This window comes from Aptenodytes patagonicus, chromosome 1, assembly GCF_965638725.1.
Source record: "Aptenodytes patagonicus chromosome 1, bAptPat1.pri.cur, whole genome shotgun sequence".
NCBI classification, from domain to species: Eukaryota; Metazoa; Chordata; class Aves; order Sphenisciformes; family Spheniscidae; genus Aptenodytes; species Aptenodytes patagonicus.
The window spans coordinates 134,632,834-134,653,003 of NC_134949.1; the positions used below are offsets into that span (position 1 = coordinate 134,632,834).

The 20,170-nt window shown below is 34.9% G+C and overlaps 1 protein-coding gene across 1 annotated transcript in view; it reads right to left on the reverse strand.

Moving 5' to 3' along the window:
• IL1RAPL1 (interleukin 1 receptor accessory protein like 1) overlaps positions 1–20,170 on the reverse strand; it is a 771,820-nt gene that overhangs the window by 285,137 nt on the left and 466,513 nt on the right. The window contains exons 4-5 of the mRNA XM_076355950.1: positions 8,513–8,699; positions 6,331–6,484 (exon numbers count right to left, since the gene is read on the reverse strand). Coding sequence (XP_076212065.1) covers positions 6,331–6,484; positions 8,513–8,699 — 341 coding nt within the window. The remainder of the gene's footprint in view (positions 1–6,330; positions 6,485–8,512; positions 8,700–20,170) is intronic.

The following is a 20,170-nucleotide window of genomic DNA, read 5'->3' on the forward strand; positions in this document are numbered from 1 at the left end:
CTTTCTGCATTCCAATGTATTGAGGGAGAAAGAGCAGCAGAACTGGAAAGAATTAATGCTGACATTTTGGGGAAAAAAGGTTGAACATTTTGTCTTACACAGTTAGAATACAGACCACTTAAAGCAGGCTAAAACCTTCAAAGTCCCCCTTCCCCCTTCCCCCTTCCCCCCTCCCAAATATGGTGACAAGCCATGTATATAAGATCCAAATGTAGTGAGCTGTGAGGCTAGGTATAGAATTTAATTATAATTATTTCTTCATACTATTTATTTTCACAGTGGACTTTTCAGCACTAAGAATACGTACGTACATATAGTCATTTAAGATTTTGTACTGTGCTAATGAAGACTAATTCTGTCAGAAAGCAAAAGAGACAAAGCTTATTCAACAAATCCCAACCTTTAAGCAACACTAACAGAGTCAACTACTGTATAACTGTTAACAGATAAATTACATTCCTTTTTTTGCCTAAAAAATCTAAAGACGAAAAAAGTCATGGGTAGCAGACGGAAAAGAGTAAACTGGGACGTTTTGATTATTGAATTATAATATTTGATTATTGAAGAAATATTTTAAACCAACCAGACTAAATTTAAACAATAAAAAGACCTGTATGAATTTACATTAAATTTAGTATTGCTAAAGCTTGATTGTGAACATGCTTAAATCACTAAATCTAGAATTTTGCTCATTCCAGCAGGAGTTGTTTTCAAGGGGACTTTAAGGGGACTAATCAACGAATAAAGACAATAAAGGGTATCTCTGAGGAAAGGCTTCAGGAGTAAGAACATACTGATTAGCTCTGATTCCATCTGCGAGGTATAAGGGCTTGTCACTTTTAACAGAATGGAAAAAAAAAATTTAGTATTTAAAACTAAAAAAGTCATGGAGGAATTGAATAACCAATGCTCCAACTGCAAGGCTGATGGGGTCTGTTTGCTTTGTGATGTCCACCATGGAGAACTATTTGATATTGCAGTGGGGACACATATAGTCTCTCTTAGACCCAGGCTGGACTTCATTTGACCTGAATGAAATTCTGCAAAAGTGGAAAGAGTTTGTGCTTGCAAATGTCTCGGTAGTATAAGTAACAAGAAGAATATTATTAAACCTAATGTTTAATTAAAAGAAATCACTGCTGGAAAATATTTTTGACCCATGTTATGCACTATGACTAAATTAATACTATGCTGTTAAAATATGATTCTTTCCCAAGTCTGAACATACACTTAATTAAGTATGTCACAGACAGCAGGTATGCTTTAATTAAAATTCCACATATAAAAGAAAAAATTGCTAATCTGACCAATCTGAAGGTATAAATGTCTACAAATGTTTTTGTACATTGCAGGACTTTTTAGAAAATGTAATTACTTAACCGGAAACCAAGAACCACCAATTATGCTGTTTATGTGAATATTTTCATTAGTTACAAGCTAGAATAATCAGTGCATAGTTTGCATTTTGCAAAGCAGATAATTTCTAAGTCAGATCTCAGAATAAGGAAATTGATTCAAATCACTTAGATGATAATATATTTTCAGTGTGAGATACAGATCATCCAAACAACGATAAAATCCAAACAAAAAGAATTATCCTAATAAAAACCTGAAAGATACATCCATATTATAAGAAGAAATCATATTCTGGATCAGAAGTAAAGTATATACTTATTCTTGTCAAGGAATAGGTACATAACATTTGAAGATTTTGTGTATTGTTTACAAATGTTAATGCAATGTTGCTGCCACTAACAGGACTTTTTTCACAAAATAAAGAAAAAAAACTAAGAAAGGGCAATTTGTTTTCTCATTCTTTAAAAGGAGGGAAAATCATCTTTTTCCATGGCTTAGGGATTTTCAACTGCTATAGTTAGATGAGATGGATACCACCTATAAAGTGAGTTTGGCTTTTTTCAAAATGTGTGAATTTCCTTCTTTTTTTTTTCTTTTTTATTTTCAACTTTAATTCTAAATCAGAATACAAGCCATTCCATATTCCACTATCATAGCAGAATAGGTATGTAAGGTGTGAAGCACTGAGGTTATCACAACAAGCGTACACAACATCAGTATTGAAAATAATGTGCCTATATAATTATACCCATAGTTTAATAGTCTGTAATAGCAACAATGGTTTCCCTATAGGAGACAGCAAGGCTGCCAAAGTGCATTGTATAGAAAAATAAAGGGGATCCTGGAGTAAATGATCTTCTGCGGTTGCCCAGAGAGAAGGAGAGGTGAAGAAGGCAGGCTGCTGCCACATCCCACCAGTGTCGTAGCTGGCTCACCCTGCCTGCCTTAAGTCATCCAGGAGCTTCTACTTAATTTACAGTATTGCAGTTGCTTATACATATGGCCCTGTTCTTCCAATAAACTCTTGTGAGTACCTTCTGCTCCAGTTCCTATGCATAATACTAGAAAGAGAGCTTTTTATGACTTTATAAAGTCAAGAAAACTGTTTCTATCCTTTCTCATATTGTCTGGAAACATCCTATCTTTTCTTCTCCAATAAGATTTATGTTATTTTTCCTTTTTTACTAAGAAAGCAACACACTCCCGTCTTAAAAATCACCAGGAACTTCAGGTTACTCTGAATGTCAGTGTACTTTCAACATACTTACAGGATACATTCCTCATATGTAGTTATGTGTGTATGTCACCTCGGTATTAGGTCTGCCATTCTAATTTAGCTAGATATATGGTGCCCATGACTTTAAAATTGGAGATTCAAGCTTCTGTGTATTTGAAACAAAGAACAGATCTATTATTTGCATAAAGTAGCATAAGATGTCTGTGAGAGAAAGGTTTAGCATTTCTCCTACCCCACAAATTCAGCAAAGGATCATTTTCAGGAGGTCTTAATAGCTTTTTCTTTTGATTTCATCTATAGAACACCTAAATTATCATTTGCAAAAAAGACTGTTTACAATAAATAACTTCAAGACATTTGTGCAAATGACTGCCTGGGCCCAAACTTAATTTCCAATCTGAAGAAAAGTTTTCAGTAAAAACTGTTCAGAGATAGGCTATCCACTTAAATAACGCTACTTTCCAAAATTATTTTTATCTTGTTCATTCCAATTGGAGTTTTGGAGAGCCAAAGGAAGAAGAAAATTTTAGGTAACTGGAGAGTATCCCTATGACTGTGTAACTCTACTCTCTGGATATGCTGCCTGTTTCTCCTTGCCTCTGCTAGGTAGAAGGAAGGACAAGAATTCTGCTTTAATCCAGTTCTACCCTCTGCTTAACACACTGAATCCTGTTACATCAGCAACAAGACACCTATGATTTCTTAACAAAATAATTAACCATTTGATTTCTTACTAGGCAGTGATAATAATGCACAAAAGAGGATCTTCAGTTTCTATAGAATACTACAAATGTATACATACACAACATCTGGCTCATGGATTTCTTGCAGCAGAGGTGATGTTTTTTTTCTGTTTCTAGAGGAAAGACAGTATATTCCAGGAAAGAAATGTAGAAAGTCCAAATTCCAATCTTACTTAAACACATACATGGAAACATAGCACACAGAAAATGGAAAAAAAAAAGTGACTGTGTTTTCTAATGATGTGTGATGGTGGGACACCCACCATTACCACACAAGGTAATGCTAATGAATACAGAGAGTTATTTTTCATAAATCCCATTTTGATAAAGACATTACAAGTTGATAAACACATTACAACTTTCCACATGTTCTGGAAAGTCTGAGGCAAACTGGTAATTCTTACTCCTATTTTTCAAATTCTTTTATTCTAACTGAAAATTATGTTTGGCAGAGAAATTTCAAATGTCTTAGAAATAATTTTTTCACTCCTTGTGGAGCTGGATTTTATTGATCGAATTTGTTCTTAGCAATGGTTTACACAAGCATCATCATTTATTGATGCTGCCTGGACACATGTCGGAGTCTGTACTTCAGAAAGATACATCATTCCTTTGTTTCAATTAATTATGTTTTCATTAATACAGTAAAGCAATCAACTATTAATTTAGTTTTCTACTTTTAATTTGACATTTACAACATTTATTTCTCAGTTCCTGAACTAAAGTTTAATTCCTTTTTCAAAACAAAAACCCAGTCCCTTCCACCCCCCATTTATTCTGCATATTCCTCAATGTATGTCCAGGGCAATTCAAACTGTTTTTCAGCTCACAGAGAAAGCATAAGACAGGCACCTAAAGCGTGAATCTCTTCCTATAAAGCATTGATAAAAAGTCTTATCACGACATCAATACAGAGGTAGTATAAAATTAGTAGTACCATAGGTAAATCTGTTTGTTCTGTTTAGTCACATAATATTATAAAGATGGTATGAATTCCTACAGTACTACCCAAGCAGTTTACTAATCGGGAGGGTGTCCTTACATCTGCCAGGCTTTGCAGAGGTGGAAACTGAGTAACTCCCTCTGTATGCATTCATTCATTTTTAGCACATCAAAATCAGCCAAGTCTCTTTCTGTCTCTGTCTAGTTAAACATTAAATACTGAACTCCTACCTACACCACAAGTGATGAATTACATTTTTTAAACTATTACTACAAATAGTAACATGCATCTGATTCCAATGCTTTTTTCTTTCTCCTCTCTGTCAGTCTGAGTCTGTTTGAAATACTGCTGCGCAGTGGAGCACCAACCATAGGGACAGAAGGGATCACCTGAGGACTGAGGGAATATGTACTTTTTGAATCCATACATCATATATTGCAAAAGATAATTGACAACCTCCTTCTGGTATAAATCAAATTCTTTAAGACTCTGTCTCTGCTTTCTTCGCGTGAGAGTCAATCAAACAGAGTACATGGATGTTTACTGTGAGGTTAATCACTAGACAGTAATTGCCTGTCTGTACTGACCAAATAAATCAATTCCATACAAAAAAAAATTATGAAGAGGTCCTGGATATTGAGCTTAAATAAATATGATTGATTACTTGAATTCTCTCAAAACAACATAAACAATATGATTTCCAGACTAATCTACTGGAAGCAAATTACAAACCATAATTCACTATAATTTCTGATAACATGGAGAGCAAATGGGATACATCAAAATAGAAAACAAACTTTTCACCATAAAAGGAAACTGTTACAATTCCACCTAATGCCCAACGTAAGTGTTGTTACTAATTGTTGATGTGCAATATATTTATATATTAGATACTAAAAAGGAACAAGACAAGGCCACAGAACTCTTTCTCTAAGATTTGTTTCTTGTTTTATTTGGTACTGTGAAGGTACAAGAACTTACATATGCAAACATCTTTGTCAGCCATATGAATCTAGTTCACCTCCAGTTACCAGGAAAATCCTGTTTCTGCCTTCTTTTGGGGAATATACTGTGGAACTACACTGCAATACACAGATCATGATGTACTCCTGTCTTCCAATGTCATCCTATAATTCTAGAGGCTAATTTTCTACCTTAGGTGTATGTTCAGCTATATTCTTTGCATGTTTGTAAAGCAGAAGTTAGAGGTCTGGTGAGGAACTGAAAATCTAATGGACCATTCTTCATACTGTTCTGCTGCTGTGGACATTACTATTATGGCATATATTTTGTTTTCGTCTGTGGTGGATTTTACATATTAATATGGTAGTTTTAAATGCAGACTATATTAAATGCATCTTCTTCAATTGCTGTTTGCTAAATTATAGAGTTTATTTATGTTACATAATTAATCTGTGGAACTTGATACTTCAAAATATTTTTGAAGCCAACAATAAATGGATTAAAAAATAATCAGACTAATGGAAAACAGGTTAATTGGTAACCACGGCACATGACGACTGAGATCAGGAAGTTCTTGAACTATAAACTACAGAAAGCTGGGAGAGAATACCAGAGGAAGAATGTTACCGTGCTTCAGCCATGTGCTGTTCGAACACTACCCCTTACATACTATCACCCAGTTGCAATGGTCTCACTGGGCTAGAGCTACTGCTATTGGGTTGTAGCTACAGCTGTTATGTCGCAAGGCATCTAACCACATGAAGTATGGTAGACTTAATGATCTTATTTTCTGTTAGAGGTAGCGCTTGCTGAAGCTACCTGTTCCTTGTCCACATTTTCCATTCAAAAACAAGACTTACCCACAAGCTTTTGCAGTAGACCAAAACTCAGACTTGTTCAAAATGTTACACATACTACTGTGAAGTATTCAGGACAGCTTTGATGTATCAACCATTCATATCTAGGCACACAACAAAGTTTTGTGCAAAAGCAGTTTATGTAGGTGTAATGACTCAAATACGCACAAATCAAATCACAATATTCAATGTTTTTTCTAAATATTAGAGATAGCAAGAGCCTGTAATTACCTGTAACTGTTAATTCCGTAGTTCTTCTGACAACAAAGAATCCATATTTTAACTCACAAGTGTAATTTCCAATGTCATCCTCTCTAACTTCCCGAATGACAAGAGTGTCCTTTTTAAACACAATACTTGATCTCCACGTCTTTGACTTGCATTCCTGTTTAAAGATAATATAACACTTCAGTGACTATGTTCTTACACTTAAATTGGACCACTGTTGACAATGCTTCTCAAAGCCAAGAAGGCTAGGCAAGAGCTCAGGCTAGTTATGAGCTTTACATACACTAAATATCTAAAAATCCAGTTCAGTTAAGTGTTGATTAAAAAGAAAAAAGACTATAGAATTTTATCAGCTGACTTAATATTTGCCCTCTGACAAGAAAAAGAAGAGGAGTTGATTCCTTTGGTGGTTTTCTTTTGACATTAGTTTGCTGAGGGGCTCCTAATTCATTTACTTATTTGCCATTACACTTATATCTGTGATCCATGACTGTTATATTACCAGTAGCTACAGGTTGCAGGGCAGATTTTTTTTTATTTACTTATTTTTTAAGAAAATTATAATTTAAAAAAGTAGAGAAACAGAAGATGAGAATGAGGAGAAATGAGGTTAAGTTATATATTGTTTTCCAAAAACATCTTAGAATCAAAGCTCTCTGAACTCTTAGCAAAAAGGTGAGTTTTGTAGCTACAAAAATTAGTATTTCAATCTTTACTAACTAAACATTACTTTTTATGCTATAATAGAGAATGTACATTTTTGCATGCATGTTTCTTAGCTCCCTAAAATGATTAACTTATTTTCACCTAATTAACCTAGGTACTATTTGAAATAGCTTTGAATATTTTTAGTGCTTCTAGGTTTTCTAATTTTTTTGTATTGCAAACCAGTATATTTATAAGCTATTAGAAGAAGGGATTGGTACTTTTCATAAGAAAAATGTCTTTTGGTGAACTGTCACAAAATATTTTACTTGATTATCTTAGCATAATCATTGTTTATACAGTAAGAGCTTTTTTAAAACTTTAAAGTATAAGAGGTTGTTTGAGCCCATTCACACAAATACTGTCAATGACTCTTAAAAAACCAGTCTTCTGAGCTCTTGTTTAAGAAGCCAGCCATAGTTTTAAATTTGATAAAATTTCAGGTATATATCGTATTACAAACACAAAATCCAAGATGAGTATAAGCAAATAATTGGTTACACACCTCCCATCTTAGACATACATAGGCAGTTAATTCTGCCAGAATCCTTCTAGGCCAGAAGTTTTTACTTATTAGATAGCATAGTCTTGTGTATCATATTTAAATGCATTTGTGTAATCAAGCAAATTATCAGACTTTGCATACCAGCACATAGTTTAATAGGACTTCCTATATACATAGACTTGTGTAGACATCTGTGTAGACAAAATACACAGAATCTAAATTTCAAATTTACTGAACTGTTTGGGGACTTTAAATTGTGTGCATTACACTGCTGAGGTACTGAGTAGTTCCTGCAGATAGTAAGAAACCCAGAATTCAATCTGCTCTTTATGGAAGCTCTAGTGAGTTGCCCACAGCCAGCACTATTTGCAGGAACCTGGCCCTTAAGTAATGATCTAGAAATCAGTACACAATATTGAAATAAAGTTATTGATAAAAACAATGAAATCACTGATATTTGCAAGCAAAAGCTAATATGAAAGGCCAAAGTTTTGGAAGTCTTTGCTGAATTTTATGCTGCAAAATTAAGCCATTCATTCAGATAACAGCACGCATAGCTATCCTATTTATATTTTCCAAATAGATTTTGTGTCTGAGTTATTAGAAACACACTCTTTAACCTGGTATAGCACAAGCAGTTGCTGTATAAGCAGCTCACATGGCTTTACCTTAGCATATCAATCCAGCTCAGACTGGTAACACATTTTTTTTTAGCTCTCTTGTTAGCAGACAGCTGCCAATTCTTTGTAACTTCCATAAATGGATATTAAGAAAACACCAGCTCTAAAGTTTACTAAAGGAAGCATTTGAATCTCTCTCTCTCTCACTTAGTTCGTTCTTTTCTGTCCTCGACTCTGTTGTCTGTTCTTAACAAATCTTAAAACAATCTAAGCTTCATATCATATTTAGATCATGAAAATCACCAGAACATTGCATAATATCTTGTTGAAGGTTAAAATCATTTGCATTCCTTACCTTATACCACAGAATTTCAGGCTCCCTAAATGGAAATAAAAAATCCTCAATTTCAGGGCATGAGATTTCCTTGCTTTTGCTAAGTTCAGCTTTTTCAAAATATTTCATCTTTGAATTGTAGCAGAGTCCAGTGTCATTTTCACCCACCGTCAGCGAAATGGACACTTTCATACAGTATGTTGAGTTTCTGCAATGCAATAAAAATAGAAATAAAAGTCTAATATGAAAAAAAAAGTCAATGTATATGACATAGGTTTTAAGTCATTATTTTCATCTCAAGCATAAGATAGAAATTCAGACGTATTTTGTTTGTATTTCATAGCTCTTCATGACAATTTTACTTTTCTCAGCCATTAACTACAATATTTAGAAGGTGTTGGCTTTACTCTGTGACTAAAGGGTTACCTCTCCCTTTTGTCAAACTCCTTCTAACGTTACTGTCCTTACTGTATATTTGAGGACAATTTCTCCAAAAGCAAATACACAATAAAAGCTCTGTGCATTTACCAGTGAAACTAGACAACCAGCTTGCTGACGGACACCCTTACGACAGCTCTCAGGGGTGAACAGATCATGTTGCAGTACCACAGGCAAATGCCAAATTGGAACTTGGACACCACACCGAGCGCCACCTACACATCACATCTGAGCATGCTTTGATGTAGAAGTGGTAACCTTTTTGCAGCCTTTAATTAAAATGAATCTTGTGACCCTTCCAATTATAGAATGAAGGATGTTTTAGCCTAACGGACTGATAACTTGTTTACCTTAGCCTTCAATATCCATACTCCCAGGCCAAAATACTGCTTCTGCATTACCTACAGTCTTTATTAGTTTGGGCTCTCTCCTGAAACTTGTTACTTCCTGTGCTGCTGGATGTTGATAAGCCAGGCAGCCAGAGACTAGGGAACATTGCCTTCCTTCCCACATTTCACTGTGCACTTTAATTAGGCTCAAAGACAAGATTACTTGAAATGATTTATTATTTTTTTTCATTTGAGTTTCCGGGCTGGCAGCAAATGAGTGTGTAAAGTTGAGTACTCCCCAGGAACACGCTGTGACAATGCAAGGCTTCTCTCCTACTGTTTTGTAAATGCATTTGACCTCTGATCTGCTGAAAGAGGATCCTGCAGAGAGCACATTCATTTTCTTATTTCCATTCTCAGACTCTATGAGCTGATTGCTGATTTACCACATTCTTGTGTTTATCGGACATGGCAAAATCTCAAAGTTGGCTATATTTTCTCCTTCTCTTTAGATTTCTTAATATCTGTTTCCTTAAGAACAAAGAATAAGAGGAACTTCATTCAGAGAATTCTATAGTCCAATGTTCTAGAGAAAATCTAAATCTAAAAAGAAAGATATTAGAAATTGGAGAATATTCTTAGAAATGTAAATTCTGGAATGGAATGGCCCTTAGCTATCCAGCTAATTCATGGACTTGTAAGGAAAACAAACACAAAATTACTTCCTTATAATGAAGCTATAAGTATCATTTATTACCCCATTCAAGAATCTGGCTGTATAAAGCAAATAAAGTTGTTTAAACTTTATGCAAAGCAGAGAATGCATCCACTGGATATGGATCACTCTTGCTGCTTTTGAGCTGTTTAAGAGCTGTGGCTTGAGAACATCATAAAAAGTTACCTAAGTCAGTTTTTCCAAATCGGTAATATTCTCTTCCTCTGTTCTTGAGATACATATCCCTTGGAAATAGGGAGAAGGTCTAAACAATCCATCCAGCTCTGGGGGTCAAGAGTATATTAACTAGATGAGAAGACTCCACTATTGGATGATAGGGAGCAATACATAGTGAGGTACTAGCTATTTAATTTGCACATTTAAATATTCTCTTTTATTCCTTTCCATGTGTTTGAGCATTATGTTGTGTTCATATTACTGAATCTCATGATTTTAAAATTTCTCGAAGGAGCTTGGAGGGAAAAAAATACCAAAAAACCCACTTAACTGTCATCCCATGCTCTGAAGAAGCAAGCTGAGTAAAATTATCATATAAGTTTTTTTGTCTTCCTTCAGTATTCAGAGTGAATTGACCAAAAAATCTGATTTATGTTTTGGTCTACTAACAGCTCTGTTCTGAAACAGTGGCAATGTCAATTGCCAGAGCTGGCATTCCTTCTGAGGCACATCCAGGTTTCCATCGCAACAGCAGATTCTTTACCAGATGCAGCTTAGGCTTCCTGGTCCATAAGAAGAGAGATATTTTGGAAATATCTCAGAATGTTTAAACCCATTGTTTGAACAGGATGTTGGTATTTAATGACTCAGTTGTGTGTGTGTCTGTGATTTGAGTCCTATAGATATAAACCTCCTGCAGACGGAAGCACAAATTGACTGGGCTTTAAGGTAATTATGTTCTAAACTGTCAGATATAAGGTACTGAAACATTTTGGGCGGATACGTTGTCAGCTGAGTTCCCTAACAGAATTTTCTCTCAAAAGCCAAAAATATCATCAAAAGAACTTAAAGGTCTGGATGTCCCCTGGTGACACAGACTTTCCTATTGTGACTTTAAATACTAACTGCACTGTCAGTCTGACTCATTTTGTACGCTGTGTCAGAAACCAAGGCTGTTGGGATGAAACAAAGCCCAAAAAGAATTATATAAAAGGCAGAGCAACACAAACAGTATGAGCAAAGGAAAACAATTTAATGGCCTCACAGAACAGAAAAAGAGAAAGAAAATTAAACAGAAGAAAGACAAGATGAGTTTGCTGATTACAGCTGGAGCATGATGGATACAGTTGATGTGGACCCCCTCAGCTAGCAGAAAATGTAGGAGGCAGCAGAGCCCTCCAGCAAGTATGCATATACTGCAGAAGGTAATAAAAGTTCATGTGTTAGAACTAAGAAAATTTTCAATATGTCTCTTACTGGAGGCACCAGATCAATCAACCAAACAAACAAACCAACCTATGTCGTGAGTTCAAGGAAATATTATAGGTCAATGGAAACTCAATGTTGCATTCATTATTAAGAGAAAATGCTACAGTCAGTTTTTTTCCTTTTATTCTCCAGTGTGGTTCAAACTGTGGACCTTTATCACTAGGCAGCTACACTTCAAAGCAGTACCAGTCTAAAACCACAAATCTGCAACAGCTACTTAAGTAAAGTTCAGGCAATGAAAATCACACAGCTTATGAATACATTGTAGAGGGTTTACTAGAACTGTATGTGTTTCCTCTTGTCCACAAGACTAACTTGCTTATGAGGACTAGGAAAATATTCATCCACCTGTTACCACTGATGAACAAAAAGTATTTCATATGGTACAACAGAGGCTGCTCCAGTGTTTGACATGGACCCATGCAGCCATCTTCACCCTAACATGTAATTTATCCACTACTTGTCTATAAATGTTAAAGTAAAAACAATATGGCAACAGTATCTACTTAATATATTGATTCCGTTATAGGTCTTTTATTTTTGTAGCCATTTATCATCTTTAAAATTTTAGCACCCAGTAGCAATGGATGTGTGATTGAATCCTGTGATAACGATAGGACAGAAAAATGTATAAAAGGCTTAAATTCTCAATGACTTCTATATCCCAGTAGTAGTTGCTCTGTTGCCCAGCTTCCCACAGTTCCCTTGAATCAATGGTTCACCTTTTCTTATCTGATATTATTTAACCTCTTGGTTGTACAGCAGCCATGTGAAAGCATACAGAGCACTGACTAACAGGAGTCTCTTTAAATAAGAACAGAAGACTTCTGCTTTTCACCCTTTTCTCTGCTAAAAATGACATCCACCTCACCAGTTCATCAGTACCTATTTCACCTTAATGTTAGTTGGTCTGCAACTGTCATAAATGTAGGTTCATATAGGAAATCTGCCTATGGGATACCTTGATATTCAGACCCTGTGATACAGAAGAGTGTGACAGAGTGAAGAGTGGAAAAGCTTTACGCAGAGAACTAAAAGAACATGTGTGCTGGTTTTGGCTGGGATGAAGATACTATGAAGAAAATTAACTCTATCCCAGCCAAAACCAGCACAACATGCTTAAGTTTGAGTTTAAGTTTCTTTTGTAAAGAAAACAAAAGTACGGTTGAGTAAAGAGGAGATATTGATGAAAAGTAGAAAAATGTAGGTTAAAAAAACACAAATACAGCCACATTACAAAATCTCTTCCTTCTCCAGACAGTGACCCAGAAGTCATACCAACACCCTGAAGACTGCTTAATTCATGACCCAAGTAAGTATTTTCTAAAATAAGATAAATTGTTATTTACAGTCCTCTGAGATTCTCAATTACTATATACAGGTATATCTTCCTTAAATTAAATGGAATTATAGTAACTTGTAATAGACGGGTCTATGCAATACTTTACTCTTACAATCAAATTCATTAGGTAGACTGATTTTTTAAAAGCTTAGGATTACAATTAACTATTTCTACAAAACAAACTTAAAACTTGAAATAATTATTAGCAACTGAAACTGTTTTATGACTATCACTCATTCATCAGCTCAAGGAATTGCAGTATTTGTTGCTATTTAAAAACTTCATTCTTCATATTATGCAATTAGAAATTAAAGTGACCCAGTAGAGTAAAAATTGTCATCTACCTATGTAAGCCATGCTTTAACATCAGTATAATTACCAACAACAATAACATTATTAAAAGGTTTTCTTCAACTGAGCTTTTTTGCTGAAGAACCTCCTAACATTTTGAAGAAAAATATTTCTTTTCCTTTCTCTGTTCCTTTTCTCTGCTTGAATTGACATCCACTTCAGGATGTTCTTTCTTTGAGAGGTAGGCTGGAAAATACACATAAGCATTTCATGTTTTTTTCTTAATTGAAGAGAAGGTGGTCCAAGTAGAAGAAAACAAAGGAATACCTCTTGCATTTTAGGTATCTAGTCCAGAAACATGTCCCATCTTATTCATGTGGATCTCTACACAAAGGTAAAAAAAAAAAAAGGCAACAACAAAAAAACACGTAAAGGAAAGACTGTGTGGAAAATTGTGGGACTGTCCTAAAGTATCTGTCTCCATTGTTGTTCATGTCTAGCAAAACAAAGACTCTTGTGAAGTTTATCACACAATTCCTATGATGCCAACAGTGCCCAAAGATCTACAGACTACCAGGATGCACAGGTAAAATTCTCTAAATATTTTCAAGGTCTTAGCTTTTGAGTATTTTTTCATAACTGGAAAGGCAAAGATGTACATATTTCACATCTAGGTATTTTTCTTTTAATCAAGCATTGTGATTATGAGAATATCCCAGAAGATACACTTTTGATCACTACCAGTCAATCAAGTAGCAAAGAAAATATGAGCTGTTAACAAGAATCATGAATGGTGAATGGACCTGCAAATACAGAAGTTTCACTGACTAATATAAGGCTGAGATCTTGTCTATTAAAATACTTGTGAAGTGGTCCCTTATTGAGTACAAATGATAAAAGCGTACAAATGTTAAAAGCATATCTAAAATCTTATTTCAAATGGATTTTTTTTCTTTTTTTTTCAAGAAAAAAAGGCAGAAGTCTGTTCCATAATCCAAAATATCCATGAATAGCAATAGATCAACTTGTCAAACTTCAGACAAAAGTCTTTACAAAGAATAACTTTGAGAAGCTTAAAGAAGGCAGAACTTTAGGAGTAGAGAGCTGGAGAATGAGTTTGCTTTAGTAAGATTAGATTATCTTTGTTGGTTGTTTTAATTTCTTTGGGGGTTTCCAAAAGCTTTGCATTTACAAAGACATGACAAAAACATCCTTCTGTTTCATAAAATCAGGTTATTAATCTTCTCCTCTAATACTAACCATCTAACACATAATATTAATTCAGTCTTAGAAGCAAGTCTTAAAAAACAATTTGACAAATAAATAAGACAGGACATTGGAAAACTCTTCACAGCAGCCTGTGAAGACAAATTTCACACACAGCTGAAAATTAACTTTGCCTTATTCTGCCCCATGTGAAATAATACAAGGAATATGGATTAACCATATTTTTCCAGAAAAATAGGAAACTTTTTCTTCATGTTTACGGCATCAATATATATCTCCCTTCTCTTTTTAAAGGTAAGTATACAAAAATCTCTTGTAGATGATTTATACTTTTTTTTTCCTTTTTGTAGTTCTCAGCAGATTTCATGTATTTTTTCCCCTGCATTTTTCATTCTATGCTATATTTCACCTGTTAAACAAGAATTGATTACATGGAAAGCATCTCCTTTAAACTTGGTAAAACACCAAGCATAAATGAGAAGAAAAAGGGATGGATTTATCACTTTGCAGAGAAAAAAATACAAATCTCTGAAAAATGTCATTTGACCAAGCGAGTTGTCATTTAACAGTAATAGGGAGAAAAAAACACACACAAAACCCCAAAAATCAACTTCTGAGCCATTGAAAAAAATTATCAACTATTTTTTTTAAATAAAAAATTAATAGTCTAGGCAGATAACCAACAAAATAGTGGAAATAAACCTCTTACAGATTACATATTGAGTCACTGGATTAAATTCTTTGTCAGGTAGGTAATAGACAATAGTAAACATTATACTTCCAGGCTAAAAAAAATATTTAAAAAGAGAGTGGTATATAAAAGATATGCATGTTTTTTTCATTTGGCTTTGCCTTGCATTTGTGTGTTGCATGTGAGCCCACTGAACAGATGAAATCAGGAACATTCTGCATATCACCTTCATACTTTACCTTTTGCCAGGCTACTGAGGTTTCCATGCCACTGGAAGATACAGAATGCCATAACATTGGCTGTGGGTTGTATGTATATATCTTTTGCCCTCTTATGGAAACCATCTAGGGGCAGCAACTTATACATTGTCACAAGAAAAATCAGGGAAGGAAATTATTCCAATATATCTAAATTCTACCATGTCAAATATCTCCAAGACTTTTTTGACCTTCATATAAGATATTGCAATTATATTTTCATACACTTACATATGCTTAAGCAAGGTCTAAAATAACTCTTGAAAATAAACACTGGTCAGAACTGACGGTTGCAGTAGTGCCAACACCATTTTGAAATTAATACCTTCATTTGCCACCATGCAAAAAAACCTGTTTCTGCTTTCCCTATCATTCTAGTAAGCAAGCTATTAAGAACAAAGAAACAAAAAATACACACAGGCACAGATGAGAAATTCTAGGCAGTAACATCAAAAATCTCAGTGGTTTTTATGTAATATCTTAACTCCAGATTTTTTTTTAATACTGCTGTACATAGTCCAATGTGGTATCTGTTAATCCAATACAGAAGTGTCATTACATCTGCACAACATGAAAATAAAACAACTTATTACATTAGGAAATTAAAAAAAGATACATGTATTTTAATTCCTCGTGTTACATTAAATTTTGTGTATAACTTTGTTATAACATGTAGCACATAAAAAAATAAAAGCCAGTGTAAGTTCTAAATAAAAACAAACTAAAGAAAAGGGGGAGGTGACAAAATTGGTAGAAGTCTCACAGTCAGCATAATGTTCAATGTTTAATAGTTGTTAATATGCTAGAAACTCAACCAAGTTGCTAACTTCTGTGTCTAGGAGCAGAAGAACAATTAATCTGAATTAACTTTGTTTCATTTTTGATACAGATAGATAATGAAGACAATCATCACAGAATACTAGCAATTGCTAATAATACATCACTAATAGGTTTTCTTCCATTAATTGCCACTGACTAGTGATACCTGTACTGAGTTACTGAATGTAGCTATATTTAAAGCAGCAACAGATCTATTTCATCTGAATTTAGTTAAATTCAAATGCTACAATATTATTAATAAATTTTCCATACATACACAAATGTATCCTAGCTCTAATTCTGTCTGACTTGCCACATTTGTGTAGGAACGTTAAATTTAAAAGAGCCTAAAGCAGCAATACTGACCGTCTACTGATTTAGAGATTTGTGTTGTAGCAGTCAAGAGCCTGTGGGACAGGGAGAGTCAGAAACTAAGAATCTTAATATTTTAAAAAGATTTTTTTTTTCCTTCATGATGTCTAATCTCAGATTTTATCTATTCTCAATCAGTCTATCTGTCATGATATGATTGCTTTGGGAAAATGGCAACCTGTATTGGCTAAAGTAACTGTGCTTTAACTCACTTATCACATGATACTTTTTGGGGGTTTCTTTTGTTTGTTTGTTTGTCCTTTTTTTTTTTTTCCTGAACAGGGGAATAAGAAGCGCTGACAAGCTAGTCAGTTAATTGTTCCTTAATCTGTCCAGTCTCAAATATTCAGAAGTGTAAAATTAGTTAGAACCTTGTCGTGGTTTAACCTACATATAAGTGACACTTTTCATTTACCTATTTTATTCAATAGATTTTCAAGCACTAAAAAAATCAGATCTAAAACATACAAAACACAAAAACAGGAAGCAAGAAGCTGTTTGGGGATTTTTATTTAAGACAACAAATCCATTTAAATCAAATTTATCTGAAAAAAATTAAATTAGCAGATAACTTCTCAGATAGAAAAGAACAGGAGGAGGAGGAAGAGGAGTCACAAGGGGGAAAGCAGACAAGAGAACACACACAGAGCAAGAACAGTTTCTCTAAACTTTAACACTTACTATATTGACATCTACATTTGAAGGAATTGCTTAGCGAACTAGGTACTTAAAGCATAATTTCTTTATAAAATAGAACTCTAAAATGGGCCAGATGGGTTACTCTTATGAAACTCCGCTTTTTTCCTGCATTGGATAAAACCTGGTAATTGTCAATCTCCTTTTCAGACTCACCAGAGAGAACTCGGCGGTGGATTTATACAGCTCGGTGCTCCACAGGCAGGATCCCTCATGAGCCCTATTCATGACAGAAAGAGGGAAACTGGGACTCTATCTGTTACTTGTTCACTCTGGTGCTTTGCCATGCGTACCCTTCACCGGCAGGATAATTCAGGGGAGTGTACAGCTTATACTGAAGACACACTGTCTTTGGGACTAGAAAGAAGTGCTCTTTGGAAAGTCCTCACCACCCCCCTGAGGAGGGAATTTTAACCCAACGCTTGTTTTGTTTCGTTGTAGAGTGCAGCCAACTTGCTTTCTGTGTGAAGAAGCAGTTCCTCTCATCAAAGGCGTTCACAATAAGACTATCTTCATCTAGTACACAAAGGCAGCATTTGAAGGAGGGATGAGCAGGGCAAATAGACCTCTGTTGATCCTGGCATTGATCATCAGGCACAACAACATCTTTCTACAGTTCTAAATAAGGTGCAAAGGAACCACAGTACAATAACGGTACCAGCCAAATGCAGCAAGACCCACTAACAATGTTTTTCATATAAGACAGCAGTATTAAGTCTTTGCATTCCTCTGCATACCCTTTATTTCTCCTTCATTTTCAAGGGATGTAATACTTGTAGTATATGGCCTGTTATGACACTGGATTTTTGCAGGGGTTATTAAACACGATGACTAATCAGGAAGTTAACTGGCAGCACAGCAGACATCATTTCAGTGTACATCATGACAGCAAATTCATGTTTTACCCTTTCAGTAGCATTACTAGAAAAACTGCAAGCTTTGTATTAATAGAGATCAGTTGTTTGTACTGAGTTATGCTATAGTATTATGCTATTTACCAGGGTGAACAAACTGAAGAGCAAACAGGAAGCAAAAAAATCTCTTTTATGTTTCCCCTTATCATATAAGCTGAGTTGGGAAAGTAATTTTACTTCCAACTCCTCCTAAACCAGACATTAAAAAAGAAATTCTGGTAAATGCTTTTCTTCACATATTTTAAATTTTAATATGTAAACTTGGTCACTGATGTCAATACCCACTTTCTATAAATGGTCCATCCATTTGGGGGGAAAACTTTTGTTGACTTCATTAATTAGTTTTTTCATGTTTTTGTAGACACGATTCAGTCCATTTTCAGTCCAAGTAACTTCTATTAGAGTTATTTGGATGCCTGAAAGCTGGAGAGAAAAGCATTCATTCAAGAGAAAAACAAAAACACATTATTGATAAGCTACTTGTGCTCTTGGCTACTGGCTCCAAAGGCTCTTTGTGAGCTTTATAACTTTTGCATAAAAAAATTTTAAAGCCTTTTGATAGCAGTGGGGTTGTTTGAGGACACGCCTGAGGCCTTGGGCCACATGGCAAGGGAGGAAGGCCAGCGTAACCTACTGCAGCCAGAATTGCTGCCGTGCAGTGAGATCCCCTTGGTGGCAGGGTCTGATGCCCTCAGCAGTCTGTGGCTTCTAGACCATTTGTTCAGGATAGTAATTTTCAAACTTTTTATGCAAGGTTCCCTTTTGTTGTTTGCTTTTTTTTTCCCCCCCAAACTCTGGGATGGCTGGCTCCCACACTCCCTGGCTCTGATAGTTGAAATCACAGATTGCCTTTTCCACAAAGCTTCCAGAGCCAACAGAGCTGCAAGTGCCGAGGCAGTGCTGCAGGAGTGGGGGAAGAGAGAAGAAAAGTGGAGGGAGATGGACAGAAGCCAGCTGGAATTTTCCTCTGCACCTTAGAAAATATCTCCTGCTTCCACATCCCGGGGGGCCAACCCAGTTTGAAAACTGCATTTGACCTCAATTGAATTACATAAGCACTGATTTCTTCCCTCATGGGTCACCTAATTATATGCATGATACTATGAAATAACCCACTGCACATGAGCCTCCAGGACTATTTGAGTATCAATGCTCTGCAAGATACTTGTTTTAATATGTTTGAATTAGTCACACCAGAAAATATTGATCGGTTTTAGTGCCCGCTTCCATCTTCAGAAGCCCAAACTTTCACATTTTTTCTTCTTCTGACACAACTGGTACATGCTGCCATCCCATGTTCCCCCTTATCCTCTCCAACCCCGCCAGAAGAGAATGTCAAAGTACAAAGTCTGATTGCATTAGAGTAATGCTTTCCTTGTGGTAGAGAGCTACTGACTGATGTGAAAGGCCTTTTATTGATGTTCTGGACAATAAAAATGAAATACAAATTAGCCTTTAGAAAGGGAATTGAATTTTCTCATCCTTATAATACCTTAAAGCTTCTTTTGTGAGTAAGCTAGAAAAAAATATATACGTGTACAATTTTATGTTATTGACTTTTCTGTATGATCTCTGTCTTTTTTAAAGCTTAAGTGAAACATCCCTTTGTGAGAGTTGGAATCAGTCTGACATTGATTTCCACATTTGAATAAAACCTCGCTTTCTTAGTACACAATACTTGAACAAAATTATGACAATAATCTTAATTAAGAACTTGTACTGGCAATTACATGGAAGGCACAATTGCATAAAATTAACTAATTTCCCCATAAAACATTTTCTTTGAAATTAAAGCTTCCTTTCAGATAAATTAAAAACCAAAAAAAATTCTATGCTCTGACTGTACTGAATATCTAAATTTTCCTATACTGTAACTTTGTACACCTACAGTATAGGAATAGATATCTAAATACATTTTATTTGAAGTTAAAGCTTTTTTCTGATAAGTTTAAAAGAAAATTCCCATATTCTTACAACATATATTCCTATACTCTACATGTCTATACATATATATGTATAAATTAGCCATATGGGTATATTAGGGATTCCAGTAATTGTAAAACTAATTAGAGAGAGTATGTGATTTAAGAAAGTTATAAATGTTTTTAAAGCATATGAATACTATACCTATATGTTATTCAT